The following is a 23348-nucleotide window of genomic DNA, read 5'->3' on the forward strand; positions in this document are numbered from 1 at the left end:
ATGGAAAGATTATGCATATTCTATATATAATAGACACACTATATATAACACTAAATAATATATATACCCACATAATATAGGGAGTGTTATATTGCTAACTCAATACTTAATTGCTAACTACAATTAAATAATAGTTATTAGATTTTCAAATAGCGTAGATCATCAGTCCCGAAATGTCAATACGATTAACAAAAAACGTCAACAAGGGTATTAAGCTCAATTTAGAACATCCGCAATGGCGCCCGTCCCGGCGGACACCTGAGTTCCGCGGCGTTCTCGGGATGTCCGTGGCGACGTCCTTGCGGACGTCCGCCATTGCGTTGACCCCACGGACGTCCGCGCGGATGTTCTGATTATTTTATTATTTTTTTTGAAAATTCTATAAATACGGCTCGTTGAATTTCATTTCATTCGCCCCACTTGTATTAACGAGTATCTCTCTCTCTCTAAATACTTTTCTTTCGAAGATAAATGGAGCACCACGATAGTGATTCCCCCGCTACGAGCGAGTCACAGGGACCGATCTTTCCCGTTGGCGGAAGTACCCCAATGTCCGCCACGATGTCCGAAATGGCGGAGATGATGCCCCAACCCCAAATGACGGCGGGGATGATGCCCAGGTACTACAACATGTACCCGCCTTGGTATGGGATGATGCCCCAAATGCCCCAAATGCTCGGGGTGAGTGCCAGAATGACCCCAATGCTAGGGATGATGCCGCCCTAGATGCCCGGGATGATGATGTCGGGGATGATGCAGGGCTCGCCTGTCGCTGCGGGGGGAGTATGCAGGGGGTGCCCCAATCACCGGTGGACAATGTCTATCGCCCATATATGGATTTACTGTCGACAGACAACCCTCCGAGTACTCCTCTCGAGACTCAGTTCACTGACATCGAGACATTCTCGATGGCGGAGTTGGGGCTATCTCCGATCCGGGATTCTCCCACAGACGCACCAACGACGACAGGGAGGAGGGGGAGGACAACGAGAGGGAGGGGCATGGGACGGGGCACTACCTCGCCTGCGGTAGGGTACGATGGTGAGGCGGGGCCGCTGAGGGGGGGAGGGATCCAGCGGGAAAAGAGGACCGTCTGGAGCACAGAGGAGTGCATCGCGCTTGCGAAGGCGTGGATCAGTATAGTGGAGGATCCATATATCGAGGCTAACCAGCATATCAACAGGATGTGGTGGCGCATTAGCCAAAGCTACCTCCAATTCAAACCGCCAGAGGGGAAGCATCACAATGGAGAGCAATGCCGGAAACAATGGGAGCGGCTGAAAAGGCAGCTCAGCCGATTTGCCGACATTTACACAAACAACCGCCGCTCGGCAACCAGCGGCATGTATGCCGAGGAAGTGAAGCTTCTATCTCACCATCAGTTCAAAGACGCTGCGACGGGCTTCAGGGAATTCAAATATTGGGATATGTATCTTGTGGTGCAGACTTTGACCAAGTTTACTGCAGGTGTTGAATCTGGCTGGCCGAAGCGGACGAAGATCAGCGCCTCCGGGGAGTACAGTAGCAGTGCTGGTTCCCACAAACTCCCCCCGCCGAGGCAGAGTTCCCGACACCTTCATCGTCGGCCTGCCGCCGTCGTCCGGTGGGGCAAAAGTCTGCGGCGCGGATGGCGAGTGGAAGCGCCAGCGGGTCTGCCGAGGCCCAATCGGCGGCTCCTACCCAAAACGATCCCGAGCTCCCCTCACTCGTCCGCGTCGTGCGACAAATTCGACAAAGGATAAAAGAAGCTCAGGACCGACAGAAGTCGTATGCTGATGTCCGGCGTACGGATTTACAGTTCAATACGGGAGATAAGGTGTTTTTGAAGGTATCTCCGTCGAAGGGGATAACGAGGTTCGGTGTAAAGGGAAAGTTGAAGCCTCGATACGTAGGGCCTTATGAAATCCTTGAGAAGGTGGGACCCGTAGCGTATAGGTTGGCATTACCACCGAGTTTTGGGACGGTGCACAATGTTTTTCACGTGTCACAATTACGAAAGTACGTGTTCGATCCCAAACACGTGGTTCATCAAGAGGAAATGGTTTTGAATCCTGACTTGAGTTATGAGGAGAAGCCCGAAGCTATTCTGGACAGGAAGGTGCAAGAGTTGAGGAATAAATCGATCGCGTCCGTGAAAGTACTTTGGAAACACCATGGCCACGAGGAGGCTACTTGGGAGCTCGAGGATAAAATGAAGGAGAAGTACCCGAAACTTTTCGTTGGAAATGAGTAAATTTCGGGACGAAATTTCTGTTAAGGTGGGTAGAATGTAACACCCGTACCTTAAGTTAGAAATTTATCTTATGTAATGAAATAATGGATAAAATTATTTCAAAATGTTATGCCTCTCGATAGGTGTGATATGAAAAGAATATGGTTTATGTGTTTAACGTGGAAAAAGAATGTGTTTATGTTATTTTAAGTATGAACGATGGAGACTCGTTTAAGGTCTCGTTGAAAGATCGATGATGAAATTGCTATTCATTAGCAAGACGAATGTATTAAATGGAAGGAAATATATGGGCAACGACGCGCGTAAGCGAGGAACGGATGAACGGATATTATATTTGGAACAACACCAAATATAAATTTTGTACGATTTCTCGTACTTTAATTGGTATTTTTGGGGAACGAGATAGCAAAATCTAATATAATGAAGACCCGTGAATTTTTAATGAACGAAGGAAAAATACAAAATTATAATGTATGAATTTATTTTGGACTTTTCAAAATAAATTCGAAGTCCAATTAAAAAAATAAATTAATCTTGGAGTCTAAATACTCTTTAAATCCACCAAGTAGTGGTTTCACTAATTTGGGCTCGTATTCTATTTCTTTAGCCCAATTGGAATTTAATTGTGGAAGCCCAAGTATTTTTTTTTTATTGGACCAAGCCCAAGTCTTTTTCCTTTTCTTTTCCTTTTTCTTTCTTTTCTTCTTCCTTCTTGCTTCATGGCCGACGGTTTTCATTTTTTCCCCATGATCGATCGGTTTTCCCCACTTCCCCATCAATATCCACCCTCTAAGCCACCCTCTCACTTTCACTTTGCAAAGAAAAAAAGGGAGAAGAAGAGGAGAGAAGGAAAAGTGGCGAGAGAGAGAAGCCGAGAGAGGAAGCAAGAGGAGGAAATTTCACATCTTTGTTCATTCACCATCAAGTCCAACCTTTTCTTTTAGGAGGTATAATCCATCTCCATCTCAATGCATGAGTTATTATTAGCTTTGTATGCATATAGCTTGACCTTCTTCCATAATCAACTAAGTAGAAACCGACGTAGAAATAACCGAACGATCGCCGCGCATAATCGAATCTAGGAAAGAACGAAACTTTATAACCATAACGTGTGTTGCGGGACGTTTCGGGGTGGTTTCGGAGGAGGAGAGGCCACCGCCGGCGACGGGCAGCGGCGGACAGCCGCTCGACGTCTCCCCGACGGCTGGCATCTCCATTTGCGACGGTAGACAACCACGGCTGGTGACGCGACGGCGAGGCAGCAGCCCCAGCCGCACGGCAGCGGCGACGTGGAGTGTCCTCCGCGGCAGCAGCTTCCGCCGGCGAGCAGCGAAGGCAGCGGCTTCCTCGGCTGCTCCAGCTGTGGCGGCAGGCGGCTCCAGCCGCGACGGTGGCGAGCCGGAGGGAGAACGACGGCGACGACAGTGGTGGTGGTCGGCTGTGTGTGTTTGCCGAGAGAAAGAGAGGGCGACGGTGAGAGAGAAAGAAGAGAGAGAGAGTGTGTGTTGGAGAAGATGATGAAAGTTGGGCCATGCTTTTTGGGCCATGTGTTTTTTTTAAAATTTGGGCCTTGATTTAAATCTTTTAGTAGGGCCTTATAATTAAATTGGAAGACTTTTTTTATCGTGGACTCTTCTTTTAAGCGATGGGCTTCCTAATTAATTATCTTGAGGAATAAAGTGGCTAAGAAATTAATTCGCTTGGGCCGTTAATTAAAATTTAATCGGGAGAAATTATTTAATTAATTTTCCGTAAGTTCTTTTTATCGAGTGAATATTTTACCGAGGTTCGAGATAATTCTTTTTAAGGGTAAATAATTACGGAAAATCTAAGTAAGCGCTTAAATAATTTTTAGAAATTATTTTCGACGTTATGGAAAATGCGAGGAGCCAACGAAGGATAGAACGAGCGTAAGCGGCCGACCGGCGTCGCACGCGACGCCTTGGCGGCCGCCGAATAACCGAAAGTGCGCGGAAATCGAGAAAAAGAATTTTAAAAGAATTTAATTAGAGTGCATGCATTCTAATTATCGTTGTTATCGGGAATTGATATGATTTTATGTGTTTTCCGAAAAGATGGTTCGCACGCACGCTAAAAGTCGGAACGAGGAATTTTTACGGAAATCTTAAGCTTTTGAGGTGGGCTTTATTCTTAAATGTTTATTCTTGAATTGATATGTTTATGGTGTTATAAGGATGTTTCTATAAAGTATGTCATGCCGTGTTTATGCTTTGAAACTGCCTATCTGATTGTCTACTAGAATAATACTCTACTAGACTTTGATGGTTAACGAATTCGGGTCTAACTAGGGCTACGCCCTACTTAGACTAGTGCACTGATGGGGATCGTGAGCCGTCCCCTAGGTCGGCCGGTCCAGTGATCGAGATTGTGGCCACAGTCTCGTTTCACATGATGGTTCAGATATGGTATATGATGGGGGATGATGTTAGTCCGCGCGGACACTTTTTATGGAATTGAATATTTTTGTGCTTCCCGGTTCTTCTTAAAGTAAAACCCGGGATTCACGCGATGAGGGCTTGACATATCTTAACGATGAATGTTTTTCGGGCGTGAGTTCACTGGGTGCACCAAGTACTCAGCCCCTGCATATGTTTTCCCTATGTGCAGGTTGAGCGAGGTCGGGAGGCGGAGAATGTTGAGTGATGATTTCAAGAACTGGTCCGGTTATTATTATGTCTTCATACGTAGTAGTAACTATACTCTCAAATTGCTTCCGCTATCAAATGTCTAAGAAACTCTGTTATTTTCGTTATTGCCGAACTCTGCTATCGTTTACTTTGAGACTTGGGTTTTTGTTGAAACGTTGACCGGTTTAAATGAAACTTCATCCTTGTTTGTTAAGTCGTATTGCCTTGAATTGTATGTTTTCCCCCTTCTTCCCCGCTTCTTAAATCCCCCACGAGTCACGATTTCCCGTGCTTTCTATCCCTAGGAAGTGCGGTCGTGACAGAGTGGTATCAGAGCCGTGTTTTTCCTTCCGCTCTGGACCGAGAGTCGTTTATTCAATCTAGTCTAGACTCGTTTCGCTAGACTAAAAGAGTATTCGCTTAACACTCAACACTCCGTCTCACCGCGCTCAACACGAAAGAAGGCAAAAGTTGAAACGAAGCATAATAGAAGTGATAGAATGAATGGGGTGCGAAAAGGCGCGAATTCCAAAGGACGATGAAATGACGAGACAAGGATAACCTTGTGAAACGCGATTGTGATAGATGGAAGGATAGACGAAGTTGCAAAAGTACCACGTTTATAAAATACGAAACATCTATCCTTAGATGATTTTTTTTTTTTTAAAGAAAAGAATTATTAAGACTTTTCCTTATGAAAATCGACAGGTATATGCGCGGTAGCATGTATGACGTTCTCTACGCGTTTTATTTCTTCCTACCTCGCTTATCCTTTTTCTACGATTGGTTGCTAAGGGAACTTACTTTTATGTAGATGGCGATCACGATCCACGCACCGCTAAGGGGAAGGTACGTCAAGAATGGATTGCGGGCGGTGGAGATGTACCGCGGCTTCGAGAGGGACGCGAGGGCCCCTTTGATATCTTATGTCGCCGATTACTTGACCTTATGGCGGGATGCCCATGGCTGTGGAGTGAGGCACTATGAGGGAATCAAGAGATTGATTGATGGACTACCGGCACCTTGGAATAGGTGGGCCGACGAGGTTTCACGGTCATACGTCTGGCATAAGCTTCCCGACTACAGCATGCAAGGGGACATGCATGGTTTTGTGAAGGTTCTCCTGGAAGCACTGGTCGATGCTCGTGATGGACCGCCACCCTATGCTCCTCCAAGGAAAGAGGCGTCTTCATCGAGCCGCAGTCCCTAAGAGGAGAAGGCTTGGGATGCGCACCTCCGCACCTCCCGCGACGGAAGTTCTTGTGGTCGATGAGCATATCGACGACGCTACTGATGTGCGGGAGAGTGATGAGGAAGAGGAAGAAGATCCCCTTGAAGACGAGGAGGATCCCATGGAGGATGAGGAAGACCCCGAAGAAGAGCCCCTTGCGAGAGAGGTTGAAGTTGATAGCGAGGAAGGGGCGAATTATGAGAGAGCTCCCGAGGAGTAGTGTTCTTTTGCTGTTTTGTTAGTTTCGTATGTTTTGTTTTGACGAACTATGTAGTAGTTTCTTTTGACGTTTGTTTTCCTTCCCTGTTTCAAAGACCTTGTGGAAACACGTACTTGTTGGTTTTAAGATAATGAAGTTTTCGTTGTTTTATCGTTGTGTTCGTTTTTACCTCGTTGTGTATGGAAGGTTGTGTTATCGCTTTGGAAAGGTTGTGTGATGTGGTGATGGTAAAAGTTGGATTTCGTACTAACGCATGTGTTGAACAGAATGCCTCCCCGACGTGCCGCAGTTCACCACGAGAATGGGGCAAGCAACGAGACCCAAAGCAGTGTGGGTCCCGAAGGACAACCACCACCACCACCTCCACCACCGCCACAGCCGGAACGGAACATCGAGAAAGAGTTCCGAAAGGAACGTCCTCCCGTGTTCGATGGAATGGGAGATCCAACCAAGGCCGAGACCTGGATTCGGGCCATAGAATGCATCTTTAAGTTCTTGAGGTGCACTGACCAGGAGCGCCTATCGTGCGTGACTTATCAGCTCACCGGATCCGCAGAATTCTGGTGGGAGACGAAGCAACGGACAATGACGCAGGAACAGTTGGACACTCTGACGTGGGAAGACTTCAAGGAGGAACTGTATGACAAGTACATTCCAAGGAGCTACCGTAAGGCAAAGGAGGCCGAGTTCTACAATTTAAAGCAAGGGCGGGTGACTGTGACAGAATATGACCGTGCCCTATGTGACATGTCTCGATATGCACCCGAGCAAGTAAACACCGACGAGAAGATGGCGGAGAAGTTTTGTGCCGGTCTGAGGCACGAAATCAGGATGGCGTTGGCGTGCCGTGGTAGACTCTCGTATGCCGAGTCTTTATCTCGTGCATTGGACATGGAGGAAGCGATGCCACGGGAAAAGACGGTTACACCCACTACCCCAACACCGCCGACCTCACAGCAGAATTTCCGGGATAAGAGGAAATGGGACGGGAACCGCGCACCCTTCGACAACAAGAGGTTCCAGGGTACCCTAAACTCTTCCCAGGGAAAAGGGAAGCAAGCTGCTCCATTCCAAAGTGGAGATTTCCGTCAGAGAGCACCTCATTGTGCCAAATGTCAGAAGAACCACATGGGAGAGTGCAGAGTCGGGACCAACGTGTGCTACAAGTGTGGTGGAGTCGGACACTTCGCCAGGGAGTGCTCGAGCAATAACAATACTGGAGGTGAGGGAATGCCGAATGGACCTCGAGGGAATCCTGCACCACCTCCGCAGCAGCAGCAGCAGCGTCGTCAGCCATATCCGACTCAAGCTAGGGCCTATGCCTTGGGACGCAAGCAAGCGAAAGCCCCACAGGGAGAGCCAAAACAAGAAAATCTGGCAGGTATGGGAACGTTACTTGACATGCCTGTTGCTGTTCTGTTTGATACGGGTGCGTCGCACTCTTTTATATCGCACTCCTGCGTGAATGCTTTAAGACTGCCTGTTGATGAACTTGAACATAAGATGAATGTGAACTCACCGGTAGGAGGCCTTGTAGAAATTTCACAATCTTGCTCGAACATAGAACTCACGGTGGGAGAACTTAGTTTAGTGGCGCACAACTTGCACGTTATGCCGATGGATAATGTCGACATTATTCTGGGAATGGACTGGCTAGCTGAAAACTATGCCACTATCCGATGTCAAGAGAGACAAATCTCGTTACAAACCCCGGGGAAGGAGCCCTCTACCTTCCACGGAGTTTCGATGAATCAACGAACTTGTGTGATATCGGCACTTCAAGCAACCACGATGATTAGAAAGGGGCGTCCGGCCTATCTTGTGTATCTGCAAGGACATGACAAGAAAGAGAGGAAGGTTGAAGATGTGGCAGTGGTACGTGAGTTTCCCGACGTATTTCCCGACGCGTTGGCAGGCCCTCCGCCTGACCGACAGTTGGAGTTTACTATCGATCTGGAACCGGGAGCCGCACCGGTATCGAAGGCACCATATAGAATGGCACCGAAGGAGTTGGAAGAACTCAAAATCCAGTTACAAGAACTACTGGACTTGGGTTTTATCCGACCGAGTGTATCACCGTGGGGAGCACCTGTGTTGTTTGTGAAGAAGAAAGACGGGACGCTGAGAATGTGCATAGACTATCGGGAATTGAGCAAGTTGACTCTCAAGAACATGTACCCTCTGCCGAGAATAGACGACCTGTTCGATCAACTCAGGGGAGCAGGAGTATTTTCGAAGATGGATTTAAGATCGGGATATCATCAATTGAGGGTACGAAGGGAGGATATACCCAAGACGGCATTCCGAACGAGGTACGGGCATTATGAGTTTGTAGTAATGCCGTTTGGACTGACGAATGTACCGGCGGTATTTATGGACTTAATGAATCGAGTATTCCATCCATACTTGGACAAGTTCGTCCTGGTGTTCATAGATGATGTATTGGTTTACTCGAAGGATGAAAAGGAGCATGAGGAGCATCTAAGGATCACGCTGGAAACACTCAGAACAGAGAAGCTATACGCCAAGTTCAGTAAGTGTGAATTCTGGCTAAAGGAAGTGAATTTTCTGGGGCATGTTGTGACAGCCGAAGGGATTCGAGTTGACCCCGCAAAGGTGGAGGCCGTACAACAGTGGAAGGCGCCAAAGACCCCAAACGAGATTCGGAGTTTCCTTGGATTGGCAGGATACTACCGAAGATTTATTGAAGGATTTTCTAGAATCGCAAGGCCAATGACTCAACAATTAAAGAAGGGGACCAAGGTCAATTGGACACCGGAGTGTGAGGCTAGCTTCCAGTTGTTGAAAGAGAAATTGACCACCGCACCTGTTCTAGCAGTGCCGGAACCGAGAGTAGACTATGTGGTTTACACTGATGCATCGAAGATTGGACTGGGGTGTGTTCTGATGCAGAATGGTAAGGTGATTGCCTACGCTTCGCGGCAGTTGAGACCACACGAGTTGAACTACCCTACTCATGACTTAGAACTAGCGGCTGTTGTGCACGCATTGAAGATTTGGAGGCACCATCTCTATGGAGTTCGGTGTGAGATTTTTACCGACCACAAGAGTCTGAAATACTTCTTTGAGCAGAAAGATTTGAACATGAGGCAACGCAGATGGCTCGAGCTAGTTAAGGATTATGACTGTGGTATTAACTATCACCCGGGTAAAGCAAACGTAGTGGCGGACGCTTTGAGCCGGAAGGCTCAACCGCAGTTGGCTACTTTTCTCACTCAGGAAGCGGAGTTGATTCGCGATTTTAGCAAGATGCGACTGGAGGTAGTGAGAGCTCCGGAAACTGTGAAGGGAAAGATTGCCACCTTGGTAATTGCATCCGATCTACGGACAAGGATAATAGAAGGGCAACGGAATGACGAAAATCTGGAGAAAATTCGACTGAGGGTGAGGAAGGGCGAACAAGAAAAGTTTAGAGAAGAAGCGGATAATGCTCTTACCTACGAGGGGAGACTGTGTGTGCCTAGTGACGATGGACTCCGAAATGAAATCTTGACCGAGGCACACGAGACCCCATACACCGCTCATCCTGGAAGTACAAAGATGTACCAGGACTTGAAGGGATCATTCTGGTGGGATGGAATGAAGAGGGACATAGCTTCGTTTGTGGAAAGATGTTTGGCATGTCAACAAGTAAAAGCTTTACATCAACGACCCTATGGAAAGTTGCAACCGTTGGAGATTCCGGAATGGAAATGGGAACACATCGCCATGGATTTTGTGACAGGACTACCAAAGACCCGACAAGGGAATACGGCCATTTGGGTGATTATAGACCGCCTCACCAAGAGTGCGCATTTTATACCTATCCCTATAACACATGGATCCGACAAACTGGCCCGGCTTTACGTGAAGGAAATCATTCGGCTACATGGAGTGCCAGTAACAATCACGTCAGACCGGGATACAAGGTTTACTTCAAGGTTTTGGATAAGTCTGCAACGAGAGCTTGGAACACGACTGAATTTTAGTACTGCCTTCCATCCACAAACCGATGGACAGTCCGAGAGAACGATTCAAACTCTCGAGGACATGTTGAGAGCCGTGGTTCTTGACCGAGGGGAAAATTGGGAAGTTGTACTACCGTTGATCGAGTTCGCCTATAACAATAGTTTCCAGGCGACGATAAATATGGCCCCGTATGAAGCATTGTATGGGAGGAAGTGTAGATCACCACTTTACTGGGATGAGGTGGGTGAAAGAAGAATACTCGGGCCGGATTCGGTCGAGGAGATGATAGAGATCGTGCGACAAATTCGACAAAGGATAAAGGAAGCTCAGGACCGACAGAAGTCGTATGCTGATGTCCGGCGTACGGATTTACAGTTCAATACGGGAGATAAGGTGTTTTTGAAGGTATCTCCGTCGAAGGGGATAACGAGGTTCGGTGTAAAGGGAAAGTTGAAGCCTCGATACGTAGGGCCTTATGAAATCCTTGAGAAGGTGGGACCCGTAGCGTATAGGTTGGCATTACCACCGAGTTTTGGGACGGTGCACAATGTTTTTCACGTGTCACAATTACGAAAGTACGTGTTCGATCCCAAACACGTGGTTCATCAAGAGGAAATGGTTTTGAATCCTGACTTGAGTTATGAGGAGAAGCCCGAAGCTATTCTGGACAGGAAGGTGCAAGAGTTGAGGAATAAATCGATCGCGTCCGTGAAAGTACTTTGGAAACACCATGGCCACGAGGAGGCTACTTGGGAGCTCGAGGATAAAATGAAGGAGAAGTACCCGAAACTTTTCGTTGGAAATGAGTAAATTTCGGGACGAAATTTCTGTTAAGGTGGGTAGAATGTAACACCCGTACCTTAAGTTAGAAATTTATCTTATGTAATGAAATAATGAATAAAATTATTTCAAAATGTTATGCCTCTCGATAGGTGTGATATGAAAAGAATATGGTTTATGTGTTTAACGTGGAAAAAGAATGTGTTTATGTTATTTTAAGTATGAACGATGGAGACTCGTTTAAGGTCTCGTTGAAAGATCGATGATGAAATTGCTATTCATTAGCAAGACGAATGTATTAAATGGAAGGAAATATATGGGCAACGACGCGCGTAAGCGAGGAACGGATGAACGGATATTATATTTGGAACAACACCAAATATAAATTTTGTACGATTTCTCGTACTTTAATTGGTATTTTTGGGGAACGAGATAGCAAAATCTAATATAATGAAGACCCGTGAATTTTTAATGAACGAAGGAAAAATACAAAATTATAATGTATGAATTTATTTTGGACTTTTCAAAATAAATTCGAAGTCCAATTAAAAAAATAAATTAATCTTGGAGTCTAAATACTCTTTAAATCCACCAAGTAGTGGTTTCACTAATTTGGGCTCGTATTCTATTTCTTTAGCCCAATTGGAATTTAATTGTGGAAGCCCAAGTATTTTTTTTTATTGGACCAAGCCCAAGTCTTTTTCCTTTTCTTTTCCTTTTTCTTTCTTTTCTTCTTCCTTCTTGCTTCATGGCCGACGGTTTTCATTTTTTCCCCATGATCGATCGGTTTTCCCCACTTCCCCATCAATATCCACCCTCTAAGCCACCCTCTCACTTTCACTTTGCAAAGAAAAAAAGGGAGAAGAAGAGGAGAGAAGGAAAAGTGGCGAGAGAGAGAAGCCGAGAGAGGAAGCAAGAGGAGGAAATTTCACATCTTTGTTCATTCACCATCAAGTCCAACCTTTTCTTTTAGGAGGTATAATCCATCTCCATCTCAATGCATGAGTTATTATTAGCTTTGTATGCATATAGCTTGACCTTCTTCCATAATCAACTAAGTAGAAACCGACGTAGAAATAACCGAACGATCGCCGCGCATAATCGAATCTAGGAAAGAACGAAACTTTATAACCATAACGTGTGTTGCGGGACGTTTCGGGGTGGTTTCGGAGGAGGAGAGGCCACCGCCGGCGACGGGCAGCGGCGGACAGCCGCTCGACGTCTCCCCGACGGCTGGCATCTCCATTTGCGACGGTAGACAACCACGGCTGGTGACGCGACGGCGAGGCAGCAGCCCCAGCCGCACGGCAGCGGCGACGTGGAGTGTCCTCCGCGGCAGCAGCTTCCGCCGGCGAGCAGCGAAGGCAGCGGCTTCCTCGGCGGCTCCAGCTGTGGCGGCAGGCGGCTCCAGCCGCGACGGTGGCGAGCCGGAGGGAGAACGACGGCGACGACAGTGGTGGTGGTCGGCTGTGTGTGTTTGCCGAGAGAAAGAGAGGGCGACGGTGAGAGAGAAAGAAGAGAGAGAGAGAGTGTGTTGGAGAAGATGATGAAAGTTGGGCCATGCTTTTTGGGCCATGTGTTTTTTTTAAAATTTGGGCCTTGATTTAAATCTTTTAGTAGGGCCTTATAATTAAATTGGAAGACTTTTTTTATCGTGGACTCTTCTTTTAAGCGATGGGCTTCCTAATTAATTATCTTGAGGAATAAAGTGGCTAAGAAATTAATTCGCTTGGGCCGTTAATTAAAATTTAATCGGGAGAAATTATTTAATTAATTTTCCGTAAGTTCTTTTTATCGAGTGAATATTTTACCGAGGTTCGAGATAATTCTTTTTAAGGGTAAATAATTACGGAAAATCTAAGTAAGCGCTTAAATAATTTTTAGAAATTATTTTCGACGTTATGGAAAATGCGAGGAGCCAACGAAGGATAGAACGAGCGTAAGCGGCCGACCGGCGTCGCACGCGACGCCTTGGCTGCCGCCGAATAACCGAAAGTGCGCGGAAATCGAGAAAAAGAATTTTAAAAGAATTTAATTAGAGTGCATGCATTCTAATTATCGTTGTTATCGGGAATTGATATGATTTTATGTGTTTTCCGAAAAGATGGTTCGCACGCACGCTAAAAGTCGGAACGAGGAATTTTTACGGAAATCTTAAGCTTTTGAGGTGGGCTTTATTCTTAAATGTTTATTCTTGAATTGATATGTTTATGGTGTTATAAGGATGTTTCTATAAAGTATGTCATGTCGTGTTTATGCTTTGAAACTGCCTATCTGATTGTCTACTAGAATAATACTCTACTAGACTTTGATGGTTAACGAATTCGGGTCTAACTAGGGCTACGCCCTACTTAGACTAGTGCACTGATGGGGATCGTGAGCCGTCCCCTAGGTCGGCCGGTCCAGTGATCGAGATTGTGGCCACAGTCTCGTTTCACATGATGGTTCAGATATGGTATATGATGGGGGATGATGTTAGTCCGCGCGGACACTTTTTATGGAATTGAATATTTTTGTGCTTCCCGGTTCTTCTTAAAGTAAAACCCGGGATTCACGCGATGAGGGCTTGACATATCTTAACGATGAATGTTTTTCGGGCGTGAGTTCACTGGGTGCACCAAGTACTCAGCCCCTGCATATGTTTTCCCTATGTGCAGGTTGAGCGAGGTCGGGAGGCGGAGAATGTTGAGTGATGATTTCAAGAACTGGTCCGGTTATTATTATGTCTTCATACGTAGTAGTAACTATACTCTCAAATTGCTTCCGCTATCAAATGTCTAAGAAACTCTGTTATTTTCGTTATTGCCGAACTCTGCTATCGTTTACTTTGAGACTTGGGTTTTTGTTGAAACGTTGACCGGTTTAAATGAAACTTCATCCTTGTTTGTTAAGTCGTATTGCCTTGAATTGTATGTTTTCCCCCTTCTTCCCCGCTTCTTAAATCCCCCACGAGTCACGATTTCCCGTGCTTTCTATCCCTAGGAAGTGCGGTCGTGACAATTTTAACGAGATCTCACTGCATATGTTCCGAAGTCAAAATTTGAAAAAACTTCGAAAATTTTCATAAATTTCGTTAACAGCTTTATATCAATACACGACACATAATATAGCAATACAATGCTTGTACAATGTCAATATGAAATTGTATTGACATTGTCATGTCTTTTTGTTGATGTATTTTATAGACTGTATTGACATTGTGTTTTCAAACCCTAAATTTTATAGTTGCTATTATCTTTTTAGTATTAAAAAATGAAAAATGAAATTACACATGACAAATTGTAGACCACAACATTTTTAAAATCTTATAGTCTTAAATTAGTTGTAGTTAGCAATTAAATAATGAGTTAGCAATTGATCATTCCCCACGTAATATATAGTGAGTAATTAGGATGACGATCACTTCTTTTTAATAGTATATAGTTTTAGTTAATAAAATTTTAAATTTAATTGCTTTATCATGCAACAATCATTTGTCTTATTTTGCTTACGAAGTTTTTTCATGCTATATTGAAAATGATTAATGTAATAAAATTAGTTTTTAGATCTTATTATTATTATTATGATTAATAAAGGTATTTTTTAGATTATCTTATTATTATTAACTATTTTTATAATTTAACAAAATGTATAATATCCATACAATTAATGTCTACACATTATAATCACCCATAATCATTTGTATTATTAATTGACTATTTTTATAATTTAACAAAATGTATAATATCCATACAATTAATGTCTACACATTATAATCACCCGTAATCATTTGTATTATTAACCGAGTAAAGGACAAAACTGGTCCTAAATATATGCTCATTTTATGATTTTGGTTTTATACTTTATCTTTTGAATTTTTGCATCCTGAACATTTTAACTCGTATCACAATTGGTCCTACAGTAACAATTCCGTAAATTTTTAAACGGTTTTAACCCGATTTTGACCGATTTTGATGGTTTTAACAGTGTCATTCGGGTTAAAACTGTTTAAAAATTGACGAAATTGTTAGTGTAGGACTAATTATGATCCGAGTTGAAATGTTCAAGATACAAAAATTCAAAAGATAAAATATATGACCAAAATTATAAAATGGGCATATGTTCAGGACCATTTTTGGTCTTTACTCTTATTAATTTAATTTATATGGAGTAGTATTTAATGCCAACAAATTTGATGTTATAATTACACTTTTTATTTGTCTACATTTTTTGTATTTATAAAGAAGAAAAAAAGTAATCTCCTAAAAATCTTTAATTGAGTGATGCGATCATTTTTTTATATTAATTTACATATCAGACGACTTAGTGAAAAAATAATGTAATAATTTTAAATATATGAAATGATGGACCTATATGTATAGTGTATTTATTATACACCGAATGTGTACAAATTTTCCATATAATAAATGGTGTATATTTATATTTAGAGTGTTATATATATTTTCATTTGTCAAAAGTTTATGATTATGACATACCAAATAGGATTGCCACCTGATATTCCATTCCTTGACTAGGGAATTTTTTCTCAAATTTCTTCTAGAGTATAATCTAATAAAGGCAAATATAAAAACAAATTAAGCAAACGGTTAACAATCCAGAGTTTTTTCGGTCTCAAAATTATTGTAAGAGACTCGTGGGAAGAAACTGCAGCAGCACAACCGTGACAGAGATAAACAAGGAGTACAATTTTTTTTCACATTGTAAAATTTCCAAAAATGTATGAATTCACGTAATCGAAAAGGAAAAACGAAGTTTAGCTACATTACACTACCTCGGCGACATAGGCCGCAAAGGAAGAACAACCAACCAGCCACAATAGAGTGAATTTACAAATTTCAAACCTAAACCACAAAATGAAAACGGAAATTTGAAGATTTAGTACAAAATGTCACGTTCCTGAACACTTGCTTGTAGTATATAGTACACATTATCCTCAGCTTTTGCCTAACGCTGCAAAAAAATTGCCTCAGATAACAAAGAATATTACAAAGAAATATATATGTATATGGAGTATATAAATATATCCACACTATCGAAGACAACAACAAATCAAATGAATTTCTTCGACTAAATTGATTCAGCTTTGAATCAATTTACTTTCCCCTTGGAGTAAACCTCAGCCTCTGTATTCTGACCCATCAATGTTTCAGTAGACCGGGCGATTGCTATGAGAAAATAACACGATAGATAATGAAAGCATGACATCCCCACCATGGATGCCATTTCCAATCAACTGAAACGTCCAGCTATGAACAATCGACACATCAGTAGGATCCCATTTGTGGCATGCCAAATGGGGGCATTGGAGGCATGCCCATACAACCCATGGGTGGGGGAGGGGAGGCATGGAAGGGGCCGGCAAAGCAAGAGGAAGTAGTTGTGCATACATATTCTGCAGCAATTGAGCAAGGTCGATCTGATCAAAGTTGTCATGCAAGTCAATTGATTCGCGTAGCCTCTCATAATCCTCTTCTTCAACATAGATCTCGTTGAGAGCTTCATTGACGGCAGATACATTATTGCTTTGAACAGCTACCATGTATGGCTTAACAAGACGCAGATGGCCCGCCTAAAAAACATCAGAAAATGTAATCAGAAACAGGTAAAAACTTAGACCATGATCACAAATTTGTGCATCGAGATAAAAGGAAGATATCCAAAATAAATCTCCACCTTTCTCATTATGTCCACAACTCGGGGTTTTTTCTTTTTTTGTTCTAGAATAGAACTTAGATTCCTCGTTTGTTCTAGAGTTTTTTTTTGTTCCGGGTTTGGGAGAGACGCATGACCCTCATGCGTCTCTTTTTAATGAGACGCATGACCCTTATGCGTCTTTCATAGAGACGCATGAGGGTCATGCGTCTCTCTTTTTTTTTATTAGACGACGCATGTGGCTCATGCGTTTTAGGGAGAGACGCATGAGCCTCATGCGTCTCTACGTTGTATTGATCATAAGTCCACGTTTATTCCAAAATTTATACACAAAACGGAATGAGTAGTTAAAAAAAGAGTATTGAGAAATGGGAAAATTAAGGGAGAGAGAGCGCGTGGAAAGTGGGAAGGGAGGGGACAAAAACTTTTTGGACAGAGACATGCAGCGTGGAAAGTTGTATTGGAAAGTGGGAAGGGAGTTGTATTGATCATAAGTCCACGTTTTGGACAGAGACATGCAGCGGTGGGCTCGAGACATCGATTTTCTCTTACAATAATAAATATAAGATAGGCCACTAGCCTCATGCACTAGAGACGCATGGATAGGCCACTAGCCTCATGCACTAGAGACGCATGAATGTGATGATGTGATGATTTAAGCAACGTAGAGACGCATGAGGCTCATGCGTCTCTCCCGAAGACGCATGAGCCACATGCGTAGTCTAATAAAAAAACGAAAAAAAAGAGGGACGCACGGCCCTCATGCGTCTCTATAAAAGACGCATAAGGGTCATGCGTCTCATTAAAAAGAGACGCATGAGGGTCTCTCCCAAACCCGGAACAAAAAAAAACTCTAGAACAAACGAGGAATGCTAACTCTATTCTAGTACAAAAATAGAAAAAACCCCCACAACTCGGGTATGATCGATGCAAAGAGCAAGCACATTGAGAACATCATTGATGAGGTCAGGGTGCTCTTGCAAGTAAAAGTGCAATATAGCTCCACATTGGCAACTTTGACAATAATATCTTTGAATTGCATGTGATCCCAAGCTTCTGGAGAATGATTCGTCACAGTTGTCGCTGCATTATCAAACTCATCGTACTGAACATATAAGTAAGTTAATTCTAGCCAGTGCTGCTGTTCATCACATGCTCGAATCAGCTTGGGGATATTGAGACGAGTAGAAAACAATTTTATGTGCTCCATGAGTTTCTCATGGCGATATCTAGCGTAAAGGACTCCCAGCTCTGTAAAGATGCCCATATGTGCACGTTCCAATCCTAGACCACTCTCCATAAGTGATATGAGCTCATTAAAGCATCCTCTATTCTGATAATACTCGCCAACTTCTTCAAGGTCATCAACCTATAAAAGCCACAAAAATTATGAGACTGATTATGAAACTAAAAGAAGTTATATAACAAGTGCACTGCATTCAGTTACCTGTACTATAATGTTGAGGCCACAAATTTGAGCCAAGCGGAACTCCTCAGCATCGCAAAGCATATTTCCTTCCATGTCTTTGCGCTATTAGCTTTCCGCGCAGCATCAACAGCACCTTGGAATTGCTTCAATTTCACTAAAGTACTTGCCAATTTGCCCCAATTGGATATGAAAGCAAAAATAATTTCTGCAGCCTCATATAGAGCTTCATCATACAAGCGATCACCAACATTCGGCAGATTAGCCACATTAGGCATAAGAATAAATTCTACAATTTCACCCAGCCTATCAATTTTTGCATAAGCATAAATAAGCTCACTGTCTACTTTTGGCTCCTTTGCTTTCTGTCTAACCATGAGAAGATACTTCACAAGGTCATGATAAACATCTGCATCTTCTGAAGCTCGGATGACTTCCAAAAATTGGGTTGCATCATCAGCACGAATAAATGATTCTATTGCATCGCTCCCTAGCCCATCCCTTAGTTGAGCTTTAGCCACTTGGCTCCAGATAGCATCTTCTTCAACACGGTAAGCAAATTCAACAGCACGGTTGATGTCTCGAATATTATCCAACAGCACATTAACAGCCTGGACATTCAAATTAAATTTCTTGAAAATGGCATAGGCTTCTTTATACAATTGAGCATCCACAGCCACTTCGGCAGCCAGCTCTGCAGCTTCCTTATACTTGGTCTGAGCAAATAATTCTTGGAAACGCTGGACAACCTAAAGTATTTTTTACGATAAACAACAGGTACCAATTGTTATTAGTGTCCTCGAACTAAAACCAGAGACCATCTAAAGGTCTAAAAAATTAAGCACTTTTCAAATGGTATGATGTAAATCATCATCACCACCAAAATACCCCAGAAGTGACATGCATTTCATACAGTGAGAATGAAATCATTATACATGCTTGTTCTTTTATTAACAAAAAAGGTAAGAGAAAAGTGATCACATGTTTACTATAGCTGTAATTAACAGTAACGATTAAACATTTACTAACAAGATTCTTCCACTATGTGTAAAGGGACATCTGCAGCCCAAGACCGACTTACCAAATTCTCAGCGCCAAAGAGGTTTCCTCTCTTAGCAAGATTGACGGCAAGCTCCAGAATTGACCAGTGATAAACTGAGGACTGCGTGACTAAACCCAACATCTTAGGAGTTATCCACTTCCAAAATACAACCTGCCACAAAGCATATTAAAATACTGCAGCATTTGTTGATCAATCCTTAAATTGTATGCTCATATCTGAAGCATATACGTATACCTGCTCAGGCATCTGATGGGACTTCATCTTTGCTTTTGCCTCAATGTTAAATATTTGTAGGTGATCTTGAGTGGTTCCAGGAAGTTGAGCTTCATCAAGGAAACTAGTCTTGTCAGTAAGATCACAATAAAAGGAAGCAGAGTTGGTCATCCTTTATTCAGTAAATTGTTTCTGACAGCAATAATATGGAGTAACAAAATACGATATGTTAATCCTGATGATTTCTAAAATGAAACTTATATTTCTCAATGGGAAAGGGGCAGTGATTGTTCCACCACAATCGTGCAGAAAAGGCAAAACAGTATGAGGGATACATCATTTTAAGAAGACTTCTTAGGGAACAGACCAGCTTAAATTTACTGTTCGTTAATCAAGCTGCCAAGATTCGTTATATTTACGGTTGAATCTGCTTGTACTGAGCTTCTTATAAACAAAAGAGAGAGGCTTTCTGAAAGCTTAGACATAACTAGGAAAGAGACATCTTCAAATGACGGCCTTGTCATTCCTAGGATATTTTTCCTGAATCAGATTCGCAGCATTGTTTCCTCAAGCATGCCTATACCATTCTTTTTTCATTTCCAATCTCTAGAATATTCCCAGTTTTATTTTATCTCATTTGATTACATGAATAGTCAAAATAAGACTTAATAGTAGAAATTTCTTTTTGTAGCCGATATCTAGTCCAATAAGCTATTTTATGAACTTGCTCTCACTGTTCAGATCAATCGGTAATGCAACTTTTTCTGAGCTTGCAACATGAGAGATACTTTTCAGAAATGAAATACACGATTTAATTAATCAGAAGCTGTCAGTAGAATTCGTTCACCTTTCAATGCCAATATTCTAGAATTTGGATTCATAAGTGCCGAATCAGCCGTAATGGGCCGCCGCAGCGGCTGTGATGGCATGCTCATATCGATAATCACCACACTGTTTTGTGGAGCAGTCTCACGAACACGGGGCAATTCTTTTGTTGTTTTAGAGTATAATAAACATTCATTAAGTGTACTGGAACTTTTTTTGTTCTGGTTTTGAGAGAGACGCATGATCCGTCTCCTTTTAATGAAACGCATGACGAAGATGCATTTTACACAAAGACGCATGACGCTAAAGCGTCTTAGTGAGAGACACATCTCCATCATGCGTCGCTTGTTTATTTTTTTAATTTTATAGACGAGGCATGACCGTCATGCGTCTTAGGGAGAGACGCATGAGTCTCTAATTTGCATAAAAACATACGGGACAGAGGCAGTAGCGGGCAGACGCGAGAGAGAAAGAGGAAAGGCGAGCGAAACAACATAGCAGGCGCAAACTTAGCGATTTCCTGTCATATTCCGGTAAGTTTCCTTCAATTTTTCAATATTCCTCCCTTATTTATTGTTTATTTGCATAATTTGTGTAGGTTTTCTCTCAATTTTGTAAATTAGGGTTTATAAGAAATTGTTCAAATTTGACCGATGTTTTGTTAATTGTAATGAATTTTATTGGTGAAATTCATTTTATTGTATAGTTTTTGATGTGTTTGAGATGCTTGGTATTGTGATTTTGGTTGTTAGTGGAGAAGAGAGTATGAGTTGAAATGTATCTTGTAATTTAACCTTCTAATTTAGTAGTTATATGTAAATTAAGCCTTATAAATCATAAATTGTGATGAATTGGAGTTTTTAATATATAGTATCAATGGATTAAGAGTGAATCATTTGGTTTATAATGTTTTGATGATGATTTGAATTTATATGTTATTTGTATTTTAAATGTAAGTTTATAATTGTTGTTTTGTGAATATGTTATTAGATAAGATGAAAACTTCAAGTTCTAGCGGACAGTTATTATGTAGACCTGAAGATCCGTCGGTGCTATATCTTCATAAAAAACATATTTCAAATGAACTACTGAAAGATGGCACAACACAAGTTTTCAAAGTTCGCCGGACGGAAAGTAAGACATGGGATGTCGACATTCATGAGAATGTGAGGTATTGGCTTGACGCCTTTGGTTTCAAAGGCGTGATGGATTGTGGGAAGTCGATGAAGGTCGACAATGAGCTGATCACGGCTTTGATTGAGCGTTGGAGGCTAGAGACGCACACTTTCCATCTACCGATCGAAGAGGCGACGGTGACCTTGGAAGATATGCAAGCCATTTGGGGCTTGAGAGCGGACGGTTGCTTTTTCACAGGGCGTGACCATTATGTCGGATATCCTGATTGGCCTAGCAAGTGGCGAGATTTGTTGGGATGGATACCGGATACATCTACAGAGACAAAACAAGGCGGTTTGCTGATGAACGCTTTGATCAACCAGACGAGGATACCTTTGGGTGATGACCTACCTACATATGCATACATCCAAATGGCACGTATACATGCCCTAATTTTGTTAGGAGGTCTCATTCTACCAGACACCATGGGGTGTAAGGTTCCTTTTATGTGGTTGAATGCATTTGAGGATCTGGACGAGGTGCAGACTATTAGTTGGGGAAGTGCGGCTTTATCCTATCTGTATCATTATCTCTGCGAGGCTTCCATGGATAAGAGGAAAGAGTTAGGCGGGCCTATGATGCTTCTGCAGCTATGGGCGTGGGAAAGAATGCCCACATTGAGGCCGTCGTTCATAGGAGCATTCGTGCACGAGCCAAATACGCCATGTGGCGCCAGATATATATTTAAATATTTATTTGTTTATGCATCTTGGTTATTTTTTTGTTCAGGAAATAAATAAATATTTAAATATATATCTGGCGCCACATGGCGTATATGGCTCGTGTACGAGTGCTTTTATGAACGACGGCCTCAATGTGGGCATTCTTTCCCACGCCCATAGCGGCAAAAGCAACATAGGCCCGCCCAACTCTTTCCTCTTATCCATGGAAGCCTCGCACAGATAATGATACAGGTAGGACAAAGCCTCACTTCCCCAAATAATAGTCTGCACCTCGTTCGGATCCTCAAATGCATTAAACCACATAAAAGGAACCTTACACCTCGTGGTGTCTGGTAGAATGAGATCTCCTAACAAAATTAGGGCATGGATACGTGCCCTTTGGATGTATGCATATGTAGGTAGGTCATCACCCAAAAGTATCCTCGTCTGGTTGATCAGAGCGGTCATCAGCAAACCGCCTTGCTTTGTCTCTATAGATGTATCCGGTATCCATCCCAACAAATCTCGCCACTTGCTAGGCCAATCAGGATATCCGACATGATGGTCACGCCATGTGAAAACGCGACTGTCCACTCTCAAGCCTCAAATGGCTTGCACATCATCCAAGGTCACCGTCGCCTCGAAAGTGTGCGTCTCTGGCCTCCAACGCTCAATCAAAGCCGTGATCAGCTCATTGTCGACCTTCATCGACTTCCCACAATCCATCACGCCTTTGAAACCAAAGGCGTCAAGCCAATACCTCACATTCTCATGAATGTCGACATCTCATGTCTTACTTTCCGTCCGGCAACTTTGAAAACTTGTGTTGTGCTATCTTTCAGTAGTTCATTTGAAATATGTTTTTTCTGAAGATATAGCACCGACGGATCTTCAGGTCCATATAATAACTGTCCGCTAGAACTTGAAGTTTTCATCTTATCTAATAACATATTCACAAAACAACAATTATAAACTTACATATAAAATACAAATAACATATAAATTCAAATCATCATCAAAACAACAAAACATTATAAACCAAATGATTCACTCCTAATCCATTGATATTATATATTAGAAACTCCAATTCATCACAATTTATGATTTATAAGGCTTAATTTACATATACCTACTACATTAGAAGGTTAAATTACAAGATACATTTCAACTCATACTCTCTTCTCCAATAACAACCAAAATCATAATACCAAGCATCTCAAACATATCAAAAACTATACAATAAAATGAAT

The 23348-nt window shown here is 42.5% G+C and overlaps 2 protein-coding genes and 1 pseudogene across 2 annotated transcripts; 1 reads left to right on the forward strand and 2 right to left on the reverse strand.

The window, feature by feature from the left end:
• Positions 1-15902: 15902 nt before the first annotated feature.
• On the reverse strand, positions 15903-16886 carry LOC121741617. The gene is made up of 2 exons (XM_042134468.1): positions 16755-16886; positions 15903-16650 (listed from the first exon to the last, which is right to left on the reverse strand). The coding sequence occupies exons 1-2, from the start codon at positions 16761-16763 to the stop codon at positions 16228-16230; spliced, it is 432 nt and encodes a 143-aa protein (XP_041990402.1). The 5' UTR covers positions 16764-16886; the 3' UTR covers positions 15903-16227.
• Positions 16887-17430: 544 nt separating this feature from the next.
• Positions 17431-21317, reverse strand: LOC121741616 (annotated as a pseudogene).
• Positions 21256-22342, forward strand: LOC121810469 (serine/threonine-protein phosphatase 7 long form homolog). Its single transcript, XM_042211234.1, has 2 exons — positions 21256-22080; positions 22166-22342. The coding sequence occupies exons 1-2, from the start codon at positions 21256-21258 to the stop codon at positions 22340-22342; spliced, it is 1002 nt and encodes a 333-aa protein (XP_042067168.1).
• Positions 22343-23348: the final 1006 nt, after the last annotated feature.

Source organism: Salvia splendens, chromosome 7, assembly GCF_004379255.2.
Source record: "Salvia splendens isolate huo1 chromosome 7, SspV2, whole genome shotgun sequence".
In the NCBI taxonomy this organism is placed as follows: domain Eukaryota; kingdom Viridiplantae; phylum Streptophyta; class Magnoliopsida; order Lamiales; family Lamiaceae; genus Salvia; species Salvia splendens.